Here is a 25,070-nt window from a genome sequence, read left to right as displayed (position 1 = left end):
AATGAATAATACATGTTTTCCTTCAAGGTTAAGTTAGTTGACAAATAATGGTGTCTGACTTCAATCTGGGTCAGACACGTGAAGATCCGGGTTAGAATAGGTCTTCAGCAACCCATACATGCCGTAAAAGGTGACTTTGTTTGTCGTAAGAGGCGACTAACGGGATCAGGTGGTCAGGCTCGCTGACTTGGTTGATGCATGTCATCGATCTCAATTGCGTGGATCGATGCTCATGATGTCAATCACTGGATTGTCTGGTCCAGACTCGATTATTTACAGACCGCCGTCATATAGCTGGAATATTGCTGAGTGCGGCGTTAAACAACCAACCAACCAACCAACCAATCTTGGTCAGAAGTATTCAACCTTGGCTCGCAATAGACAACCGGCTAAAGTTCGGACAAGTACAAGCAGCTACGCACCCGAGTCGCTAGACATATTAGTGCAATAACCTTGAACCCAACGATAAACTGCTGTTCTACCTCATCATCGCTTTCGTGAGATTTGACTGACATGACGAGTGCAAATGGGAACCTGTCAAAAAGCGAAATGTGAATACAAAATATTTAATATTGAATGTTGTAAAATAAATCGCCGGTTCCATATCGTACTTTTATTTCAAAATTATGCTATAATCATATGTAGGTTCCTGTAACTGGACCTTTCTAAATGTTTGAAAGGTTAAGATGAGTCTAAAAACGATTTCTTAGGTAGGCAGATATATTATATTATATTATATTATATTATATTATATTATATTATATTATATTATATTATATTATATTATATTATATTATATTATATTATATTATATTATATTATATTATATTATATTATAAATAGAGTTGTTCAGTACTATTTAGATGCACACCATAACTCACCGGTTTGAGTGTTTCATGGAAAAGTTGAATAAACCAATATCGGGACTTGTGCAGAAGACTCATATATATCTTCACAGTAGTATACCCAAACACATGTGTCAACTGTTGCAGGGTGTCGCGGATTCTCGTCCTCAACCCCTCCCACTCTCCTCCGGTCGGGGCAAGTCGCCTCGGGGTCTCCGGGTACAGGGTACAATGGGGCCGCACAGCATGGCGTCCTGCCTAGCGGAACATCCGGCACAGGGCATTCTGGGACATATCATACTGGACCTCAAACCACTGGAGGTACAGGGTACAATGGGGCCGCACAGCATGGCGTCCTGCCTAGCGGAACATCCGGCACAGGGCATTCTGGGACATATCACACTGGACTGCCAACTACTGGAGGTACAGGGTACAATGGGGCCGCACAGCATGGCGTCCTGCCTAGCGGAACATCCGGCACAGGGCATTCTGGGACATATCATACTGGACTGCCAACTACTGGAGGTACAGGGTACAATGGGGCCGCACAACATGGAGTCCTGCCTAGCGGAACATCCGGCACAGGGCATTCTGGGACATATCATACTGGACTGCCAACTACTGGAGGTACAGGGTACAATGGGGCCGCACAGCATGGCGTCCTGCCTAGCGGAACATCCGGCACAGGGCATTCTAGGACATATCATACTGGACAGCCAACTACTGGAGGTACAGGGTACAATGGGGCCGCACAGCATGGCGTCCTGCCTAGCGGAACATCCGGCACAGGGCGTTCTGGGACATATCATACTGGACAGCAAACCACTGGAGGTGACGCCACCTGGCGGCTGATAGTTGGTGGGCGGTATAATGGAATGTATACTAACGATAAGCCCGTTAGCAGTTCAGCAGGTGCTTATCAACAGACACATGCTAACGGTCAGTCAATGGTCAATGCGTATCCTGGCGGACCTTCAGGCATGGCTTTTCAAGGCACGCACGTTAACGGACAACGAGTTTCGTATTCAACAGGGATCTTAAATGGACTGGTTCCCTTCCAAGGATACATGGCCAATGTTCCTCTGGGTACATATCCTAACGGGCAACCCAGACCATCAAATGCAGTTTACCAGCAAAATCCTCAGCCCTTCGGCAACATCTTACCCGGGTTGTATGCAAACAAACAACAGGGTACCAGTTACACAAGACCATATCAAACTGGGATGAGGACAAGTGCCCAGACAGGGGCAGCTCGGGTCGGAAGTTACCCAAACGCACAAAGTCAGCCATCTGGCGCAAGTCCTCAAACATCACCGGCTGGGTCAAGTACGACCGGGATGTCAGCACCACGAGCATCTCACCTACCAAATGGCCAAGCTGGAATAAAACTAACTGGAACACCTACAGGCAGGAACACTCAGATACATCAGTCCAGAATACAGGCAGCTGGTCCAAGGCGTACTGCAGCTGTACAACCAGCTGCTTCTAACTCTACAGCAACACCGTGGAGTCGAAGCGAAGCCTACAACGCAACAAGGGTGGCCACACTTCTCAAAGCACTGGTGGCTCCATCTGCATCACTCCTGCCCTACGCTGTGGTCGATCCAATTCCGTATGGAGCTGCTCGGCTTCCAGGCCAACAGGCACGAGTGGAGCTAGTAGGTCCGCGTCACCGCACAGTACCAGCATCTCCAAACAGTCTTACACAGTTAGGGCGTGCTCCGTTATCAGCGTATGTTCAAAAGTCTCAACCGAAGGCAAAACTCCTCACAGCAGCTCCAGTGATGCCAGCTTACAATCCGAGGTACACAGCTTCAATAGGCCTTGGAGGTAGTATGATCAACGGCCCTTACAAATCAAACTTGTTTAGTCCTCTCGGCAGCGTTGCTGTCCCTGGAAATCAACTCAACACCATCAACCCCAGCAGACTTACCCAGCTCGGTTCCCTGCCCGCATCTCAGCTCAAACACACCACCATGATGAAGCTGATTGATGGCCGGGCTGAGGTTAAGGCCGCTAAGTCGCTGGACTGCAAGACCGTGGCTTCTCTCAAGGGACGCCAGGGACGCACCGACCGCTCAATGAGCTGTGATGACGACACCTGCCCCGGCTCCACGTCCTGCAAGATGGTGTTCGACGTTGCCTTCTGCTGCCCCAAGGGAGGAAAGCCATTTTAGGGTCGAATATCAAAAATATATAACTTTTTTAATTTGAAGTTTACACGATATACGGCTTTTCCATTGTCCCCAGGGAGGTAAGCCATTTTAGGGTCGAATATAAAAAATATATAACTTTTTAATTTGAAGTTTACACGATATACGGCTTTTCCATTGTCCCCAGGCAGATAAGACATTTTAGGGTCGAATATCAAAAATATATAATTTTTTAATTTGAAGCCTACACGATATACGGCTTTTCCATTGGGCGAGAGGTCTATCACATGACCGCGAAATTGACATTCATAAGTGCATGAACGCCCCAATTTGACGTTCATACGTTTTTCACGAGACCGTGTTCTTGAAATGACGTAAACACTGACTGGATTGCTCGGCTGTAATAGTGACCCCTGAATTCCGTCTCTTGCAAAACTCCCAGGTCCGAAACCCTCTAAACAATGGGACGTGTTGCTGAATTATCTATCAAATAGGGAGCGCGCGTGCGACGACGTCCTACTGTCAGCACTTCCGGTTTATGTGTTCACTCAGTCAATGTATCTTCAATGAACTTCCGCAGACGAGTTGTCCAATTCATTCATTAATGTAACCCTTCATTTCTTTCTATATTTGTTTAGTGAAGTCACGAAGGTGTTTTTCAAATAATTAATTTCTAATGTCTTTGCGCATCACAATTAATGATATTAGAACACAAAACAGTTGTCGAATAATGATTTCCCGTACTAGAATTTTCATGTGAAAAATATGAGGTGGGTGTTGGAAAATCCAAGATGGCTGTTACTGACGGTATACGGTCTCATATTAGGTCAGTAACAACCATCTTGGATTTTTAGTGACGGTATACGGGCTCTTATGGGTCCGTGGTCCTGCTCAATCTCACGTTGAGGCATATGAACGATGATAGTGTGTCCCTAATTTTGTGGGAGCTATTATATCGGATTGATCCGACGTGGTGGAAGTGTGGTGGACGTGTTTATTTTCTGTTTCAGTGACATACAGCGTGATCCACAGAGAAGCTCAACATTATAAAATGAACATCTTGTATGACAACTAGTGACCACGGTCTTCTTTGTCTGGACATCGTCCTGGGCGTTCCTGGCGACAAGGGGTGGTGGGGTATTGTTGTCACGTTTGTCTTGTCATGATTTAACACATACTTCAAACCTACTTCATGTTAAGACATGTGGACTATTATTTTAACATTGTACATGACTTCATGTGTCCGAAACTTATAATAATTGTTGTCGGATCTCAGCTTCTTTAAAACTTTGCCGATGATTGTTCCGTCGACAATTTCAAGTGATTTGAATAATCCATGCGTGTATTACCTACACCATCCTGTGTTGACCTTTTCAGGAGTTGTATGGAAGACAGTATATAAAATAAAGAAAAGAAAGTGAAATGTTATTGTCCTATCATTGAAAAAGCCAGACGTGACAATGCTGTCAAAAGTGGCGACAAAACCCTTCCGCGATCATAAGAAAGCTCTTCATAGCCCATTGGACCCATGAAGATTCCGGGGAAGAATAGGTCTTCAGCAACCCACGCTTGCCGTAAAAGGCGACTCAGCTTGTCGTAAAAGGCGACTAACGGGATCGGGTGGTCAGGCCCACTGACTTGGTTGATGAATGTCATCGATCCCAATTGCGTGGATCGATGCTCATGATTTCAATCACTGGATTGTCTGGTCCAGACTCGATTATTTACAGACCGCTGTCATATAGCTGTAATATTGCTGAGTGCGGTGTTAAACAACAAAGCAACCAACCAATCATAGTCCATTGTACGATAACGACAACATCACAAGCTTGTGTTTATGGCTCACTGTCAAAGAATGATGATACCAAGTGTTCGGTGAGGTGGGGGCACGGGTGGCCCAGTCGTCTAAGGTGCCGCGATTCGCTGTGCAGAGTTGCGTCCCTTGGGCACGCCAGAAACCTATGATTGTGGGTTCGAATCCCGGTTCGCCCAAACTATGTTTCTAGGTTTGTCAGCACCATACCCGTGCTCGTGGGTTTCACCACAGTGGTAAACGTCTGATACCTGCATCACTTCGGCTTTCCTCCCACATTAAGCTGACACGCCGTGATATAACTGGAATAAAGTTAAAAGGCGCGTTAAACCCAACTCACTCACTCACTCCGTGAGGTGAGACTATCCTGCCCCAGTATTGACACTCGTCAGAAAACCAGGTCAGTTGTTCACCTGGACAAACAGAGCTATGGTACAAATCAAAATAGGGAATTGCATCAGACATGCGTTTGGTCACCGATGCGTCAAATTTAGATATGTCTTCTAAATGTCTGCAGGAAACCTCTTCCAGAGCTTTGAATGGTGTCACTCTGATCATATAGCTTTTGGGCAAGAGTTGTATGGCTCTGTTGGGAGGAACGCTAAATTGGGAATAATACTAAACAATACCCACATGATAAAAATACTATGTAGCTCAATGCAGCAAGCCAGATAACACACTGACGTATCTTTACCTCCAAAAACACTTTATTTTATCCGACAGACAATTGCTTAAAGACGCTTGTATGTGCGTGATTCTAAAAGCGTATGGGTATGTGTAGCGTAGACGTATGTGGTTGTGTGATGACTTTATATTGAAATGCCAGTCAAATATAATGTTGTGGCTTTTACCCAAAGCGGACGTATGACGTCATAATTGATGACATCAACAATTAACATTATAAAGGAACATTACATGACATGGAGTAAGTATTTTTAATTTGTTAATTTAGTTTTTGTTTTGTTGATTGACGCCGCTGTAATATTCCAATTGTATCACGGCTGCATTTTACAATATGTCAGACGAACCAGTGGTTGATAGTATGAACAACTTGATACTATGACAAGAAACCAAACCAGTGGTTGATAGTATGAACAACTTGATACTATGACAAGAAACCAAACCAGTGGTTGATAGTATGAACAACTTGATACTATGACAAGAAACCAAACCAGTGGTTGATAGTATGAACAACTTGATACTATGACAAGAAACCAAACCAGTGGTTGATAGTATGAACAACTTGATACTAAGGCAATCAACCAAGGGACCAAATCTGACCTCCCGATTCAATTAGTGACCTCTTACGACGCGAAGAAAGAGTTCTGGGGAACGATCTCAGTGACGGGGTGGGCAAGAATGACAGAACCTAGGATTATGTTCAAATATTCAAGAGTGAATTAAAATTTAACGTCGTATCGGCATTATTCCAGACATATAGCGACGAGACCAAGTTTAATATGTTAACAATTGAGTCATCTATGCACAATAATATTTAAAATCAATTCATGAATACTAATTTTAAAAACAATTTATGAAACATATTTGAACATAACAATATAATACAGTTTTAAAACACGGGCTATAGGTCACCAGTTACCAAAGCTAGGTCACCTCGCTGGGGATCATGGGGACTTACAGTACCTTGGCTTCCTGCATGATACCCCAGCAGGATTTACGTCCAAATGTACTCAAGAAGAAAGATTAGGGATCAATATGTTTTTGGGGATATTTATTTGAAATTGTGTGCTCAGTCTTCACAACCTAAAATATCCCAAAAAATATTCATGATCCATAACTTTTTCTGTTTAGTATATTTTGTGGAATGTACATGCTGAAACTATTATAACTCTCTGCCGTACATTTAAAGGTCGGTCTCTTACTTATATCACTAGATATTCCTCTAGTATCATGTGTCCCCCGCCGTGATATTGCTGGAATATAGCTAAAAGCGGCGTAAAACCATACTCACTCACTCACTAGTATCATGTATCATGTGATCAAGCGACAAAATCCTTTCCATATTCATAAGAAATATCTGTCCAAAACAGAGTCGATTGTACGGTTCCTATAACACGAGCTTGTGTTTGTGAATCACTATCAGGTGTTTGCAAAAAGGTTAACGTATCCTGCCCAACCGGTGGCACCCGTCACAAACACATGCAAAGTCACGTCAATTGTTCAACTGAAGAAAACACGGGAACCAAGTCAAAAAAGGAATTTGCATCGGAAATAATATTTGTCACTGATGCAAATATAGAAATGTCCTCCACATGTCCACCATAAAACTGGAGCTGCAGGAATATTGGTCGGTATAAAGTTGAAGTCATCCTCTTGTCATACAGGCTTGTGAGTGAGTGAGTGTGTGAGTGAGTGAGTGAGTGAGTGAGTGAGTGGAGTGAGTGAGTAAGTGAGTGAGTGAGTGAGTGACGTTTAACGCCCCTTTTAACAGTGTTCAAGTTATAACACGGCGTGTCAGCTTCATGTAATTGGAAAGCCACAAGTGATGCAGGTCTCAGACGTTTACCACCTCGGTGAAACCCACGAGCACGGGTATGGTGCTGACAAACCTAGAAACATAATCGGGGCCAACCGGGATTCGAACCCACAATTATAGGTTTCTGGCGTTCCCAAGGGACGCAACTCTGCACAGCGAATGGCGGCGCCTTCGACGACTGGGCCACCCGTGACCTCACTTGCATCCCGCAGTAGTTAAAGACTTTCTGCGGGAAATCACAAAGTCTGATAAATAAATCTTTGCATGTTTCAAGGGTGCAATATTACCCTAGGCTGAACGATACTGTCTCGTTGTTTTCCCGAAAAGACAAGGGCAACACATGGTTTGTCATGGCGTTTTCCCATACCTTCCATCACGTATATTTTAGTTTTACACTGAACAAATGTTGCTGCTCCCAACTCAAAATCACAACATTTAAATTAAAGTGTAACAGGGAACCGGTTTAACTCGGCTCTGTCTCTACATGTCACAAGATGTCGCAGCGCACATTGAAAAGGAAGCCAGGCAGTCGCTTATATCGTTTCAAAAGGAGAGTTATCGCCCTTTAGGAAAAAAACCGAACGCACATTCTATTTGCTAAAGTACTCTGCCGGTTCGATCCAATACTTTCTTTTTGTATGACGCTCGTGTTATAGGCTATGTGTTTATTGCTATTGCATTCTAATGTAATCATAATAAATAGGTTATGCTGAGCTATTGTGAACAGTTCTCATTTGATGACACCTGTGTAGGGACTCTAGTCCTAGTTGTCTCAAAAAAAAAAAAAAAAAAAAAAAAAATAATTAAAAAAATAATAAAAAAATAAAAAAATAGTTGTCTCTGTATCCAGCCTGATGTAATCACGTGGATATCACACACTAGATGCGACAGTTAACTTAAGCGTATGTTGCATTATTATATTTAGTGCTTATTGTGAAGTTCCGTCTCACGATCACGCACAGCCGATCATGGTGCAATTTGCAAATTGCAGCAGGTGTTCCACACTCGACTTTAACTGGAGGAGCTGTTATTTTTTTACCAATAACCAAACCCGCTGCTAAAAATATATAACATTTTATTAAATCGATCAGGTTAAAAGGCTATCGTTGCCCTGACAGATGTGAATCTCACGTTACCGTGTCAGTTTCTCTGTTATAGCTCATTGCAAAGTGGTGTTCTTGAAGAAGGCTGAAACATGACAAGCCCTACGAATGTGTTATTGGTGATTCCGTACATGCTGGTGATGGTAGCTCTAGGTAATGGACAGAACTCAGGACATGAGTCTGGAGTCTTCAAAACGTCTCGCGTCCCCCTTGTAAAGCTGTGTCATCGTCTGTGTTGGTACTACACCTCCTGCAGAGCCTACACCTGGGTTAGAGGGACAGGGTCGTGTCAGCTCAGCAGAGACACCAGGGACACCTCACCTGACCCCTTCTCCCTCAGTCAGCATCGTGTGTACTCGGACGCTCGGGCACCCCGTGAACTGGTATGTGTTTCTCCGCGGTTCCTCTGGTCTTATTCTTAGATGTTGTAGTGTACAAATGCGCTGCACATGAATGCCATTTGGTTATTTTCGTTGAACATTTCCGTTGATGTTTGTCAAAAGAATAATGATAATAATAATGAAATTTTGAGACAATAATAGAATGTTCGGTATTTTGTATCAACGTGTTCCCAAATTCTACAAAAAATGTTATGTATTTTCTGAGCTGAGAATGTTATTTATGTGGACCATAATATCAATGAAGTCCGTGTTTTTGAGTATTTGTTTGAACTGGTCGTGTCGGCAATGTTGCATGTGAGATGTTTTCTAAGTTGTGTGTTTGAAGTGATTGGTTGGAACATATTTATATTTCATAAACGAAATCTGTATTTGTAAACAAGCTTATATACATACCGCGCCAGACAAAACAGATTGCAGTAGGTAACTTTAAATAAACATGTTTCTGTTGAATATATAAGTACAATACATAACCCTAATCTGTAGCAGTAAGTTTAAGCTAGTGGTGTCCGAGGAACGCTGTATCTAAATTTTAATATTTCATCCAAAATGTACTTAGATTATTATAGTGAGTGAGTATGGTTTTACACCGCGTTTAGCAATATTCCAGCAATATCACGGCGGAGGACACCAGAAATGGGCTTCACACATTGTACCCATGTCGGGAATCGAACCGGGTCTTCAATGTGACGAGCGAACGCTTTAACCACTAGGCTACCCGACCGCCCCTTAGATTAGTATAACTACTATTCACATCTTTTACTTTTTACAATAAAATCTGATTTTAGAATGTCCGTGGTGATTGCGTCACTGAATGAATAACTGCCTTATAAACTGCTTTTCGGGTTTTATCAATGGAAGTAAAAATACACATTATTTCTAATATTTGCATAGAAAATGTAGAGCATCTTGGAAATGAGCCCACACTTGCAATCTGATCTGATACATGTCGATAAAATCTATGAGCGTTTAAGTCGGTGCAGCCGAGCCAGAGGCGATAATGAATAATTTGACAGAATCTAGAACCGAATTTTAAGCATACATATTTATTTGTAGTGTTAGGGCCATTGATTAGAGTGCTAAATTTCCTCAATAAGCTAGCGTTAATAAAGTTATCGGGAAGGGCGTTCCACAGTGTAATCTTAGAAAGAAAAAAGTTTGCACAGCTTTGGGTCCTACACTTAGGCTTACCTCCTAATTATCTCTAGAGTTTTTTTCTGGATGACCTGTATTTTAAACTCCTGATCACGGGACGTACCTTTTTGACAATATCATCGATATGCATTTCCCATGAACTGTCACTCTGAAGTGAGTGAGTGAGTTGGCTTTAACGCCGCTTTTAACAGTATTCCAGTTATATCACGGCGTGTCAGCTTAATGTGGGAGGAAAGCCCGAAGTGATGCAGGTCTCAGACGTTTACCACTTCGGTGAAACCCACGAGCATGGGTATGGTGCTGACAAACCTAGAAACATTATCGCGACGACCCGGGATTCGAACCCACAATCATAGGTTTCTGGCGTGCCGAAGGGACGCAACTCTGCACAGCGAATGGCGGCGCCTTAGACGACTGGGCCACCCGTGCCCCCGTCACTCTGAAGTCCTACACAAATGCTTATGCCTTCATACGTAATAACGGCCTATTACCGGGCTGGCTTTTCGGATGGATGATATGTTTATTATCGTTGAATCCCATAACTACTTTCGATTTGTTGGCCCAGTGTAAAATTTTAACCAAATCATTATAAATGCATGTGGCTACTGTAACTGGATCATCCATGATGACATATATTGATGTATCGTCAACAACAGGGAATATATTACTATTTATTCCTTCAACAATATCATTAATATAAACGATAAATAACAGTGGTCCCAGCATAGATCCCTGCAGAATGCTGAAGCAGTAGAACGAGCTTCATACAGCAATTCTTACAATCCCGAGTGTTCTACCTTTTCTCTAAAAAGTTCCTGAATATGTGTTATGTCAGTGGACGAACCCGCATACTCTGGAGTCGATGTATCATTAAACCAGTCCGCCAGATACCAAGGACAAGAGAGACCCTCTGCTGTACCGGGATGTAACATTGACATCATGTGTATATAAGATATATTGCCATGTTCTGAACGGCAAGGGACGGTCGGGTAGCCTAGTGGTTAAAGCCTTCTCACGTCACGCCGAAGACCCGGGTTCGATTCCCGACATGGGTACAATGTGTGAAGCCCATTTCTGGTTTCCCCCGCCGTGTTATTGCTGGAATAATGCTAAAAGTGGCGTAAAACCACACTCACTCACCGAACGGCAGACTCTCTTGTCAGGCTGATGAAAATAATCTCGTTGTTGAGGAGCAAAATGGATTCAGAAAGAAGAGGCGCACCGTGATCATTTAAAAAGTCGGACTAACATAGCTGAAGTTGATTGAATTGAATTTGGGGCTAATACGTACTCGAGGTTCTTGTACAAAGGATCCAGAACAGTGTTAGTTTTCAATGCTGTTTGACAACTATTCCCTGGAGGAATAGGAGTCTGACATTGCAGTCATTTCAAAGTGCTTTCTGTCCACGAGAGAGCGCTTGAACTCAGTTATTGTATGTTCATGAGAGACGAACCTACAATGAACGCGCACAGCTCAGTGCTACTAATTAATTGCTCAGACACTTTTTGTTTTGTCTGTACATGTTTTACATGTTATGGTTGAGTGACAACTACACCTTCGACGCCAGCTGCTTGGTTCACAAGCTCCAATGAATTACCTAATGGAAATTCAGTTGTGAAGCTTGGTCCATGCCCTCCATCATTCAAATTACCTGATTGTTCAACTCGTTTCCAAAGTGCACGGAAAGTTTATCTCCTTTGTCTGTTAAATATACAGTAAACTACGGTTAAAACGAACTCAAAGGGACTGCTTATTTTAGTTCGTTATAACCGTAGTTCGTTATAAGCATATATGCAGCATATATACAGCGAATGGCCGGGACTCAAAAATAAATTCGTTATATCCGCCCGTTCGTTATATGCGTGTTCGTGATAACCGTAGTTTACTGTATTCAATATTCGCGTATACCTTTCATCATCAGCCTAACCGAGTAGGTTCATCTATAAATGTCAGTGAACACGTAGCTGGATCTTTATGATGTGTATGTACGTGGGTGCCTGATACTTCATGGAAAACCTCGACCTTCAAATCTTGACGGACGGGGTGAGACCGTGCGACCTGCCCACATCATCGACAGGAGCGGACGATGGCTTCGGCTACAACCGTCGCATCACCATCCACATTACACTTTCTGTATGTGTGGAAGTGTCACTCGGCCCCGGTGTGCGTTCAGCAACGTGATTTTTAACCTCTGCACTTTGAGTTGAGTGAGTATGGTTTCTCGCCGCTTTTAGCAATATTCCAGCGGGGGACACCAGAAATAGGGCAGAATGTGGGGCAGATTCGAGCCCGGGTCTTTGGCGGGACAAGCGAACGCTTTAACCAACCACTAGGCTACCCTACCGCCCCAGGTTTAAGGAGATTAAAAGATAGATATATGCACTAGACAGAGGTTATGTTGGCAATTTATAAGAAGATGTAGGTCCTGATTTAGCAAACAAGTCTAAAATAAGGAACAATTCATTTGCACATCAACAAAACAATACCACACAGAAACCGTTGGGACACATGGTCACACGCGCCACTGCAAAAATGAATTTTATCCTTAAAGTTATCACTAGATTATTATCACTCAGTAAAATTAAAAACTACGAATATGTCCAGTATTAAGAACGTCAAAGATGCAAAGTAAGTATATCTTATAGGTATATTTTAATAGAATTTTGTAAACTAAGCAGGCGTTTTTATTCTGATAATTATTGTACTGAAACTAAAGGCTTTTTCTTGTCAGAAGAGCGCCCATCCTTGTACACGTCGACCATGTGATGTTGTTGAGGTGTGCGTACCTGTCGCGGCAGCCAGCGGACACCTGTGTCTGCGCAGAGGTAAGGAAAACAGCAGTGGGCGTGGGCGTGGGCGTGGGCGTGTGCGTGTGCGTGGGCGTGGGTGTTGCGTGGGCGTGGCGTGGGTCAGGGCGTGGGTGTGGGCGTGGGTGTGGGTGTGGGTGTGGGTGTTGCTTGGGCGTGGGCGTGTCGTGGGCGTGGGTGTGGTGTGGGCGTGGGTCAGGGCGTGGGCGTGGGTGTGGACGTGGGAGCAAGAGTTGTGGGGGTGAGGTCAAGGCTAAAACAAATGGTTGAGATTAAGTTATTGAATGTGTTTCATATCAGAAGAATTTTGTTTTGGGACTATATTGTTCAGCGATGCTCCAAAGTATTTAAAATGACGTTACTTATTCTTGTCTTAGGTGCAGTACATACGCAACACTTTGATTCCCAGGATGTCACATCTACCACCACCACACCGCCGACTACATCTACCGCATCGACCACCACGACTCCTACCACGACGGCATCTCCCACAAATACTGCTCCAACTACGACAGAATCAACTGCCTCCGATACCACTACTGCTACACCAACGACTACTACCGCATCACCTCTCACGACCACTGCCGCTACAACTACAACAGTCACGACTCCACCTACAACTGCACCAGCTACTACAACTACAATGCCTTCGGTAACATCTACAGCAACTACAGCTGCGACAACTGATGTTATGACTACGACTGCTGCAATCACGACTACAGTAGCCACAACTACTACAGTTTCTACAACTACAACGGAAATTACTACTGTGACTACAACATCAACGACTACAACGACACCTACTACTACCAACAAACGTATGTATTATTTCCAATGCTCTATATATAAAGTGAATATATACGTTCGGGGGCACGGGTGGCCCAGTCGTCTAAGGCGCCGCAATTCGCTGTGCAAAGTTGTTTTTTAGATGCCTCTGTGAGTAACTGTACACTACATGTAGAGAACACTGTGTTTCAGATGCCTGTGTGAGTAACTGTACACTACTTGTAGAGAACACTGTGTTTCAGATGCCTGTGTGAGTGACTGTACACTACTTGTAGAGAACACTGTGTTTCAGATGCCTGTGTGAGTGATTGTACACTTCATGTTGAGAACACTGTGCTTCAGATGCCTGTGTGAGTGACTGTACACTTCATGTTGAGAACACTGTGTTTCAGATGCCTGTTTGAGTGACTGTACACTACATGTAGAGAACAATGTGTTTCAGATGCCTGTGTGAGTGACTGTACACTACATGTTGAGAACACTGTGTTTCAGATGCCTGTGTGAGTGACTGTACACTACTTGTAAAGAACACTGTGTTTCAGATAGCTGTGTGAGTGACTGTACACTACATGTAGAGAACACTGTGTTTCAGATGCCTGTGTGAGTGACTGTACACTACATGTAGAGAACACTGTGTTTTAGATGCCTGTGTGAGTGACTGTACACTACATGTAGAGAACACTGTGTTTCAGATGCCTGTGTGAGTGACTGTACACTACATGTAGAGAACACTGTGTTTCAGATGCCTGTGTGAGTGACTGGACACTACTTGTCGAGGACACTGTGTTTCAGATGCCTGTGTGAGTGACTGTACACTACATGTAGATAACACTGTGTTTCAGATGCCTGTGTGAGTGACTGTACACTACTTGTAGAGAACACTGTGTTTCAGATGCCTGTGTGAGTGACTGTACACTACATGTAGATAACACTGTGTGTCAGATGCCTGTGTGGGTGACTGTACACTACTTGTAGAGAACACTGTGTTTCAGATGCCTGTGTGAGTGACTGTACACTACATGTAGAGTACACTGTGTTTCAGATGCCTGTGTGAGTGACTGTACACTACTTGTAGAGAACACTGTGTTTCAGATGCCCGTATGAGAGATTGTACACTACATGTAGAGTACACTGTGTTTCAGATGCCTGTGTGAGTGACTGTACACTACATGTAGAGTACACTGTGTTTCAGATGCCTGTGTGAGTGACTGTACACTTCTTGTAGAGATAACTGTGTTTCAGATGCCTGTGTAAGTGACTGTACACTACATGTAGAGAATACTGTGTTTCAGATGCCTGTGTGAGTAACTGTACACTACATGTAGAGTACACTGTGTTTCAGATGCCTGTGTGAGTGACTGTACACTACTATAAGGGTAACGCTCTTTTTAAAGGGCATTATCATTTGCAGAAGCCCGAGGTCTTCCATTAACTGCCCGACGTAGGAGGGCAGTTGAAAAGAACAAGGGCTTCTGCAAATGATAATGCCCTGAAAAAGAGCGTTACCGTTATTATAGCTAAAATGGATGGAATTTATCTAATAAAAAGAAACAACAATATCGGTTTTGAAACATTTACTGCAATCAACACGAATGTCACTGACCCACTTTTACAAATATGGAAACGTCATAGAACAAATCAGATGACGTCACTATAATACGAGACGTCACTTTCTCTACCCTATGACGTCACCTAACAACGGGCTTGATAATAGCCCGTCGTCATGCAATATGAGGGCATTATCAAATTACAGTGGCCCGCTCATTTATGATAACGTGCGGGCGGTTTAATGATAATTCTATCCATTTTAGCTTTAGTTGTAGATAACACTGTGTTTCAGATGCCTGTGTGAGTGACTGTAAGGGCCTGACCGGGTATTACCACTCCTGCTCGTCCTGCAGCAAGTACGTCGTCTGCAGTTTCATTGGTCTGTCGGAGTTGTCGTGTGGGCCAACAACAGAATTTGATGATATAAAAAAGATTTGCACTTTAGCACCCTCGGCAACATGCAACTAGATACACTTGCTCCCAGTTCACCACACTACCGGCCTACTGAAACCTTTACCAGGTTATACACCTAGTCAATACACTACATATGGAGTCTGGCACATCAGACCTACACTACACATGACATCTGGTACATCAGACCTGCACTACACATGACATCTGGCACATCAGGCCTACAGTACACATGACATCTGGTACATCAGACCTACAGTACACATGACATCTGGTACATCAGACCTACACTACACATGACACCTGGTACATCAGACCTACACTACACATGACATCTGGTACATCAGACCTACAGTACACATGACATCTGGTACATCAGACCTACACTACACATGACATCTGGTACATCAGACCTACACTACACATGACATCTGGCACATCAGACCTACACTACACATGACATCTGGCACATCAGACCTGCACTACACATGACATCTGGTACATCAGACCTACACTACACATGACATCTGGTACATCAGACCTACACTACACATGACATCTGGTACATCAGACCTACACTACACATGACATCTGGCACATCAGACCTACACTACACATGACATCTGGTACATCAGACCTGCACTACACATGACACCTGGCACATCAGACCTAGACTACACATGACATCTGGCACATCAGACCTACACTACACATGACATCTTCCACATCAGACCTACACTACACATGACATCTGGTACATCAGACCTACACTACACATGACATCTGGCACATCGGGCCTACACCACACATGACATCTGGTACATCAGGCCTACACCACACATGACATCTGGTACATCAGGCCTACACTACACATGACATCTGGCACATCAGACCTACACTACACATGACATCTGGCACATCAGACCTGCACTACACATGACATCTGGTACATCAGACCTACACTACACATGACATCTGGTACATCAGACCTACACTACACATGACATCTGGTACATCAGACCTACACTACACATGACATCTGGCACATCAGACCTACACTACACATGACATCTGGTACATCAGACCTGCACTACACATGACACCTGGCACATCAGACCTAGACTACACATGACATCTGGCACATCAGACCTACACTACACATGACATCTGGCACATCAGACCTACACTACACATGACATCTGGTACATCAGACCTACACTACACATGACATCTGGTACATCAGACCTACACTACACATGACATCTGGTACATCAGACCTACACTACACATGACATCTGGTACATCAGACCTACACTACACATGACATCTGGCACATCAGACCTACACTACACATGACATCTGGTACATCAGACCTGCACTACACATGACACCTGGCACATCAGACCCACACTACACATGACATCTAGCACATCAGACCTACACTACACATGACATCTGGCATATCAGACCTACACTACACATGACATCTAGCACATCAGACCTACACTACACATGACATCTGACACATCAGACCTACACTACACATGACATCTGGTACATCAGGCCTGCACTACACATGACATCTGGCACATCAGACCCACACTACACATGACATCTGGTACATCAGACCTACACTACACATGGTATCTGACACATCAGGCCTACACCACACATGACATCTGGTACATCAGACCTACACTACACATGACATCTGGCACATCAGACCTACACTACACATGACATCTGGTACATCAGACCTAAACTACACATGACATCTGGTACATCAGACCTACACTACACATGACATCTGGTACATCAGACTTACACTACACATGACACCTGGCACATCAGACCTACACTACACATGACATCTGACACATTGGGCCTACACTACACATGACATCTGACACACTGGGCCTACACTACACATGACATCTGACACATTGGGCCTACACTACACATGACATCTGGTACATCAGACCTACACTACACATGACATCTGGTACATTGGGCCTACACTACACATGACATCTGGTACATCAGACCTACACTACACATGACATCTGGTACATTGGGCCTACACTACACATGACATCTGGTACATTGGGCCTACACTACACATGACATCTGGTACATCAGGCCTACACAACACATGATATCTGGGACACAAGTCCTACTGACATAATGACTACACTTTTGCAGGTTTGATTTTGAAAACGTAAGTAGTGTCGAGCGGCGACATAATTTGTCATGACCCTAACCTCTTCACTAAAAGTCCTAATTCATAACTTGTCAACTGATCCTAATCTGGATTTACCTTTGTTTCTTTATATTGTTTCCCCCTTTCTAACCGGCCATTATTTTAACAGCATGCACACCACACACTCTCACACATAAAGAAACATACAACAATAAAATACCACAGAACTATTCTTGGAAATATTCCTCTCTTCGGGTGACTCACGGGCCACTTAAAAATGTCCAATTTTATGAGAGACATTTTATGTGGTCAAGTATCTCTGCACAAAGAGTGACTGAACATCTCCACACAATACCGTATAACAAGGAGAATGACTTCAGCGTTTCAATAGTCAACTTTATGCTTTATGCAGAGAAAGATTCCAGCAGTTCCTGGTGTCTATATTCCGCAGTGTTTGAGGCACAGTCGAACATACTTTATCTACGAAGATTCAAAGAGCGCCGTTCGACTTGCTGAAACAATTGTTTGATCAGTGTTACAACACCCAATGCCCTAGCAACGCGTTCAAAAATATATGGTAGATATGGTGGAGGACATTTCCAAATTTGACGCATCAGTGACCAAAATGATATTCGATACAATTTCCTATTTTGCGCTTGCACCATGTTCCCGTGTTTTTTTAGATGCACGTTTGACTTGCCCTTGCATGTGTTTGTGACGGTTGCCCTCGATGTGACAGGATACGCTGAGGATACGTTTCTTTTTTGTTTTTGTTGTTTTTTTCGGTTTTTTTTGCTGAGGATACATTTCGTGAACACCTGTTTTTATGTCTAGTTGATAGTGATTCATAAACACATGCTTATGATATTGTCGAAATTGTACAATGCACTGTGCGTTGATCAGATATTGATTATGATTATGAAATGATTTTACTGTTTATATTAACAATAATAGGATATTATATTGATAATTGATACAGCACTGTAACATGGCGTTGACACAATGTATCCTATCTCATCTGAATCGACCAGCAATAATTGCATGATTTACAGAATTAAAGGATTGAACGATTGAGTGAGTGAGTTGGGCTTAACGCCGCTTTTAACAGTATTACAGTTATATCGCGGCGTGTCAGCTTAATGTTGGAGGAAAGCCCGAAGTGATGGAGGTCTCAGACGTTGACCACTTTGGTGAAACCCACGAGCACGGGTATGGTGCTGACAAACCTAGAAACATAATCGGGGCGAACCTTGATTCGAACCAGAGACCATATAATAGGGGACGGCCCTCACCAACAGTTTATCACTAACCATCAGCGCTACGGTCTGGCATGTAACTGATACACCCCGACACCCTGCTGTTAACCTCCCTGTACCGCTGCAGATGCGCAATAGATGCGCAGACATTCACGACTGACCATTCTGGTAACCACGTAAACAATATTACATAATATCCGGGGTAAGAGTTAATTCCCTTATCCGAGATTTCTCCGACTACGACCAGCGACAATCCAATAAAAGGACGTCTCTTAGCGGATTACAAAGATTTTTTTATGATATCTCTCATTAGCACATGTCAGTTGGCTGCAAATTATTTGCTGAACATGTGTGTCTTCCGGTACATTTATTTCAATTTACATATCTCATTTTATGCTGCAATTGTTAACTATTATAAATAAACAAATATACCAAATCTACTACTATTCTAATACAAATATTTCATGTAATGGATTTTTATTTTTGTATGATGTTTTCATTGTTGTGTAAATACACAAAGTAAGTAGTACCTTCATCATATTTACATTATTATGATTGGGTTTAGGCCAAGATCATTTTGCTCATAATCAATATTTACACGGCATAAAATAAATAACTGATTAAATGTAGTCATGATTAATACAGACAAAATCTACAGAAGATAACAAATATGTAGAATTGTAGTATGTAGTATATGCGCGATATGTGATAGAAGCCTAACTGAAACAAAGTTAAACTTACGAAGAAATGGCGAAAGCAATGGTAAAAAAATATGCGTCTTACAAAAACAATTCTAATATCATACAATATAAGTCACTTTGTATAATGTTTCAAAAGATATATTCGGATGATAATCACAGACAAAATGCATGTTATGTCGTCTGCTATATGGTAATTTAACTTAAAATATGTGACGTAAAATATGGCCTTGCGCCAAAAACCATACAAAAAAAACTACCGATCGTACCTAAATAACTTTGGTACCAAGCCAAAGGGGAAATCGTGATGAATGTAAAACTATTTAATTCAGGACCGATGATAGGAACACATTCGTCTGAAAGCATGCGAAAATTAAGAGTTGTGGTGTAATTATTTCGGGAAAAGTCAGATTTAGTCCCATTTCTGGAGTCAAAATCTGAAATTTCGCATCCGCCCTAAATTTGTAAATGGCACTAAGCCAATTTTTAACATATTTCCTTTTTATACACCTTGGTAACCAAGGACTTTCATTGCGAATTAGAGGCCGTTATTGAAAATCAAAATCTGCACTTTTGCCGATTTTACATGTGCGCCATTTTGTTCTCTCGGACAAAGACAAAGCATGATCACAGTCGTCAAATACAGTGACAACGACATGCTTTAGGGCACCAACAAATCTCAGTTGTAATGTTACCAATGTTAAGAAATACATGAGTGTAATTTTGTATTGTAAAATATAGATTTTGCATGGGAAAAAAAGGCGACAACGATGACTGCAGTGAACGCGTTTCTGCTCGCTTCCGGACAGGCTGCGCAGTACAAGCCGTAGCACTGATGGTTTCGCGCATAGGCAAGAGGGCCGTCCCTCTATTATATGGTCTCTGTTCGAACCCACAATCATAGATTTCTGGCGTGCACATGGGACGCAACTCTGCACAGCATATCGCGGCGCCCTAGACGTCAGGGCCACCCGTGCCCCCGATTGAACGATGACAACAGTGACAATCACACATTGTGAGTACTATTTCAAGTGACGAGTGTATGAATGCCCTTAATGTTGTGCTCCTAGTACACAACATCCCGCATTCTGTGTTGTGCTCCTCGCCGTCTCGTGACCACGTGGTGACATCGTCGTGAGACTATTCTTGAGTTTATGATTATCAAGTCGAAGATCGTGTCCTGGATTCTCCAAATGCTGTACTTTGTATTTCTAAATTTTTAAACTGGCGTTGATAGTTTAAAATTGTATCCCTTGTGATGAAAGAATCATTGTAAAGCATGTCTTGCTTGACTGTGTTGATTTTTCCATCACAAGGGATAAATATTTCAAAATGTCATCAATAACGGATCTTTTTAATCAAATACATCCTCCTTTAATCATCGTTTTTTTAAAGGAAATATAATTAATTAATAAATTTTGATGTACAGAGATATATATATTTTATAAATTGGTAGTATATGATCATTAACTGAGATTGTTAGTGGCTATATCCTCGAAGGGGGTTGAAGTAGCATAAAATTATTGTCCCCCTGAGTGGATATGGAAGCCCACATAAATCAAAGTAATTTTATATCTGCCAGTTTTTTAATCGTAGAATATTTGTTTGTTTTAAATCTCCGGCTAAACCCTGTCAATGGTCGCCAGTGACTAAAGGGATGGTGTAAATCCTGCTGGGGTCCATGCAGGTAGCAAAGGTACTGTAAGTCCCCATGGTCCTCAGTATGGTGACCTCACTTTAGTTGCTGGTGATATATAGCCCAATTGGATCTATTGTAATGTTATGAATTGTCATATTTTATGGTTATGTACTAGTTTTAAACATATATCTGTGATAATCTAGTTGTTTTACTGTCCTTCGTCGACAGAATTTTATACAGTGTACATATATGTTATTAAAGTCAAATTTTGTCTCGTAACGATATGGCTGCAATATTGCCGATGTGACGTTAAATATTAATTCACTCACTGATAGTTTAAAAAGACCCGCAACTGTGTGATTCTGTCCGTTCATGTTGCTTTGCTATTTATACAGATTAAATTAAAAAAATATGTAGCAAAGAGGGTTTGGGTGATCCTGGCACAGTCAGGCTTGTAAGGCCTTGATCCTCTGCAAGAAGCCCAGACAGAGATTGAGACTTCTCCCAGGAAGAGCTGCCTGGTCGAACCCACCATACACCTTTCGGAGAACAGGAGGACTCCCCAGCACGGCAGCCTTCTGCATTACCCAGAGTGTCCGAATGGTTGTGCTCCTGGCGATGACAGTCTCCAAATGACAGTCACCATATTGGGTGTATTCAAACCTCAAAATACAGTAAACTACGTTTATAACGAACACGTTTATAACAAACTGACCGATATAAGAAACTTATTTTTTAGTCCCGACCATTTGTCGTATAAATGCTGTATATATGCTTATAACGAACTACGGTTATTACAAACTAACATTTAGCCTAGTGGTTAAAGCGTTCGCTCGTCACGCCGAAGACCCGGGTTCGATTCTCGACATGGGTACAATGTGTGAAGCCCATTATTGGTGTCCCGCGCCGTGATATTGCTGGAATATAGCTAAAAGCGGCGTAAAATCATACTCACTCCACTCACTCAGTCACGAACTAAAAGTAGTGGTCCCTTCGAGTTCGTTATAACCATAGTTTACTGTAATATGAAACAACACATACGTGCACGAATATCTTCTTTGTTTTCATAACGCTTTAGAATAGCTCGTTTGACCATCTCTGCTGAAGAGATTTAATTCAACATTTGTACAACACATATTTTCTAAGATGTACATGTAACAGAAATCAAACAAAAGTCTTCGAAGACCTAAAGAGTCTATTTAGATCAATGACAATCGCGTTTTTGATAAGGTGTACATGTATAGTATCTCGTTGACAAAGGGAAAACCTAGAAACTATGGCAAGACTAGGGCATCCATGTAATCGCAACCATCAGAAATTGACCACCGACCCCCTCTGTCAACCTCTTCCTGGTGCCACCGACCCCCTCTGTAAACTTCTCCCTGCTGCCACCGACCCCCTCTCTCAACTCCTCCCTGGTGCCATCGACTCCCTCTGCCAACTCCTCCCTGGTGCCACGACCCCCTCTGTCAACTTCTCCCTAGCGCCACCGACCCCCTCTACCAACTTCTCCCTGGTGCCACCGACCCCCTCTGTCAACTCCTCCCTGGTGCCACCGACCCCCTCTGTCAACCTCTCCCTGGTGCCACGGACCCCCTCTGTCAACTTCTCCCTGGTGCCACCGACCCCCTCTGTCAACTCCTCTCTGGTGCCACCGACCCCCTCTGTCAACTTCTCCCTGGTGCCACCGACCCCCTCTGCCAACTTCTCCCTGGTGCCACCGACCCCTCTGCCAACTTCTCCATGATGCCATCGACCCCCTCTGCCAACTCCTCCCTGGTGCCACCGCCCCCCTCTGTCAACTCCTCCCTGGTGCCACCGACCCCCTCTGCCAACTTCTCCATGATGCCACCGACCCCCTCTGTCAACTCCTCCCTGGTGCCACCGACCCCTCTGCCAACTTCTCCATGATGCCACCGACCCCCTCTGTCAACTTCTCCCTGGTGCCACCGACCCCCTCTGTCAACTCCTCTCTGGTGCCACCGACCCCCTCTGTCAACTTCTCCCTGGTGCCACCGACCCCCTCTGCCAACTTCTCCCTGGTGCCACCGACCCCCTCTGTCAACTCCTCTCTGGTGCCATCGACCCCCTCTGTCAACTCCTCCCTGGTGCCACCGACCCCCTCTGTCAACTCCTCCCTGGTGCCACCGACCCCTCTGCCAACTTCTCCATGATGCCACCGACCCCCTCTGTCAACTTCTCCCTGGTGCCACGGACCCCCTCTGTCAACTCCTCTCTGGTGCCACCGACCCCCTCTGCCAACTTCTCCCTGGTGCCACCGACCCCCTCTGCCAACTCCTCTCTGGTGCCATCGACCCCCTCTGTCAACTCCTCCCTGGTGCCACCGACCCCCTCTGTCAACTCCACCCTAGTGCCACCGACCTCCTCTGTCAACTCCTCCCTAGTGCCACCGACCCCCTCTGTCAACTCCTCCCTGGTGCCACCGAACCCCTCTGTCAACTTCTCCCTGGTCCCACTGACCCCCTCTGTCAACTCCTCCCTTGTGCCACCGACCCCTCTGTCAACTCCTCCCTGGTGCCACCGACCCCCTCTGTCAACTTCTCCCTGGTCCCACTGACCCCCTCTGTCAACTCCTCCCTGGTGCCACCGACCCCTCTGTCAACTCCTCCCTGGTGCCACCGACCCCCTCTGTTAACCTCCCTATAGTGCCACCGACCCCCTCTGCCAACTTCTCCCTAGTGCCACCGACCCCCTCTACCTTTCTCCCTGATGGCACCTGTTGCCGTCAGAAAATTATTAAAAAAAACACATCCCGATTGTGTTTTACCGTTTGATGGTTGCTAACAAATGAAACAAACAAGGAATGGTTATTCGATGGGGATGTATTTGATACGGGTATCGTAGGCGATATTACATGCATCATATCAATGAGTTTCTCACAACAAGTGACGTCATCATGACGTCACAAGTAACGTCCTCACGACGTCACAAGTAACATATTAAGCTGCAACATCACAGTAGACAGTCTTGAACAGAGTGAAGCAGACATTGTCAAGTGATACTTCGTTTACCAGGCGTTAAGTTGACTGAAAGTGGTTGTCTCGGTGATGTACTACTGCGTCTTATAATGAATTCTCCTCTAACATGATATTATATACAGACAAATGTACAACGATCAACTATTTCTTAAATAAGGATGACATGAATAAAAAAAAGTGTATCATTGCTAGAAAACAGTAACATAAAATAACAATGAAATTTAAAAGAGCAGCTATTACATGAAAGCTTTATTTGAAATACGAAAAATACCATCTGCGATTCTCACAAACTTCAAAGGAATTAAGCAACCACAAATAATATCTTTGGCAAGTGACGGGACTTCACAATTCAGGTGGGGCGGTCGGGTAGCCTAGTGGTTAAAGCGTTCGCTCGTCACGCCGAAGACCCGGGTTCGATTCCCGACATGGTGCAATGTGCGAACCCATTTCTGGTGTCCCCCGCCTAGATATTGCTGGAACATTGCTAAAGGCGGAGTAGAACCATACTCACTCACTCACAATTCAGGTACTTTGACAGAACACCGTCAACAGCAACATAAGCTTGATTAACACAAGTTCAGAATTGAGATATTTGAGCGAAGGAGAACATGTTGGTTGTGAATGCTGGAAGACAGGAGTGAGTAAGGGAATATGGTTTTACGCCGCTTTGGCTAACTGTAAAATGTTATATCCATATCAACATCTACAAGTTGCCAATAATACTTCTATTATTTTAGAAATAGATTTTCGAGACTACAGTG

At 43.6% G+C, this 25,070-nt stretch overlaps 2 protein-coding genes across 2 annotated transcripts; both read left to right on the top strand.

The window, feature by feature from the left end:
- Nucleotides 1-22,586: 22,586 nt before the first annotated feature.
- Nucleotides 22,587-23,057, top strand: LOC125372058 (leucine-rich repeat extensin-like protein 3). The gene has a single exon (XM_048380939.1). It carries the CDS (start codon nucleotides 22,587-22,589, stop codon nucleotides 23,055-23,057), a length of 471 nt encoding a protein of 156 aa, XP_048236896.1.
- Nucleotides 23,058-23,483: 426 nt separating this feature from the next.
- Nucleotides 23,484-23,888, top strand: LOC125372057. The gene has a single exon (XM_048380938.1). It carries the CDS (start codon nucleotides 23,484-23,486, stop codon nucleotides 23,886-23,888), a length of 405 nt encoding a protein of 134 aa, XP_048236895.1.
- Nucleotides 23,889-25,070: the final 1,182 nt, after the last annotated feature.

This window comes from Haliotis rufescens, unplaced genomic scaffold (genome assembly GCF_023055435.1).
Source record: "Haliotis rufescens isolate VD_foot unplaced genomic scaffold, xgHalRufe1.0.p SCAF_34, whole genome shotgun sequence".
NCBI classification, from domain to species: Eukaryota; Metazoa; Mollusca; class Gastropoda; order Lepetellida; family Haliotidae; genus Haliotis; species Haliotis rufescens.
Note: the sequence above shows the minus strand (reverse complement) of the source record. Positions and strands in the feature narration are given on the sequence as shown.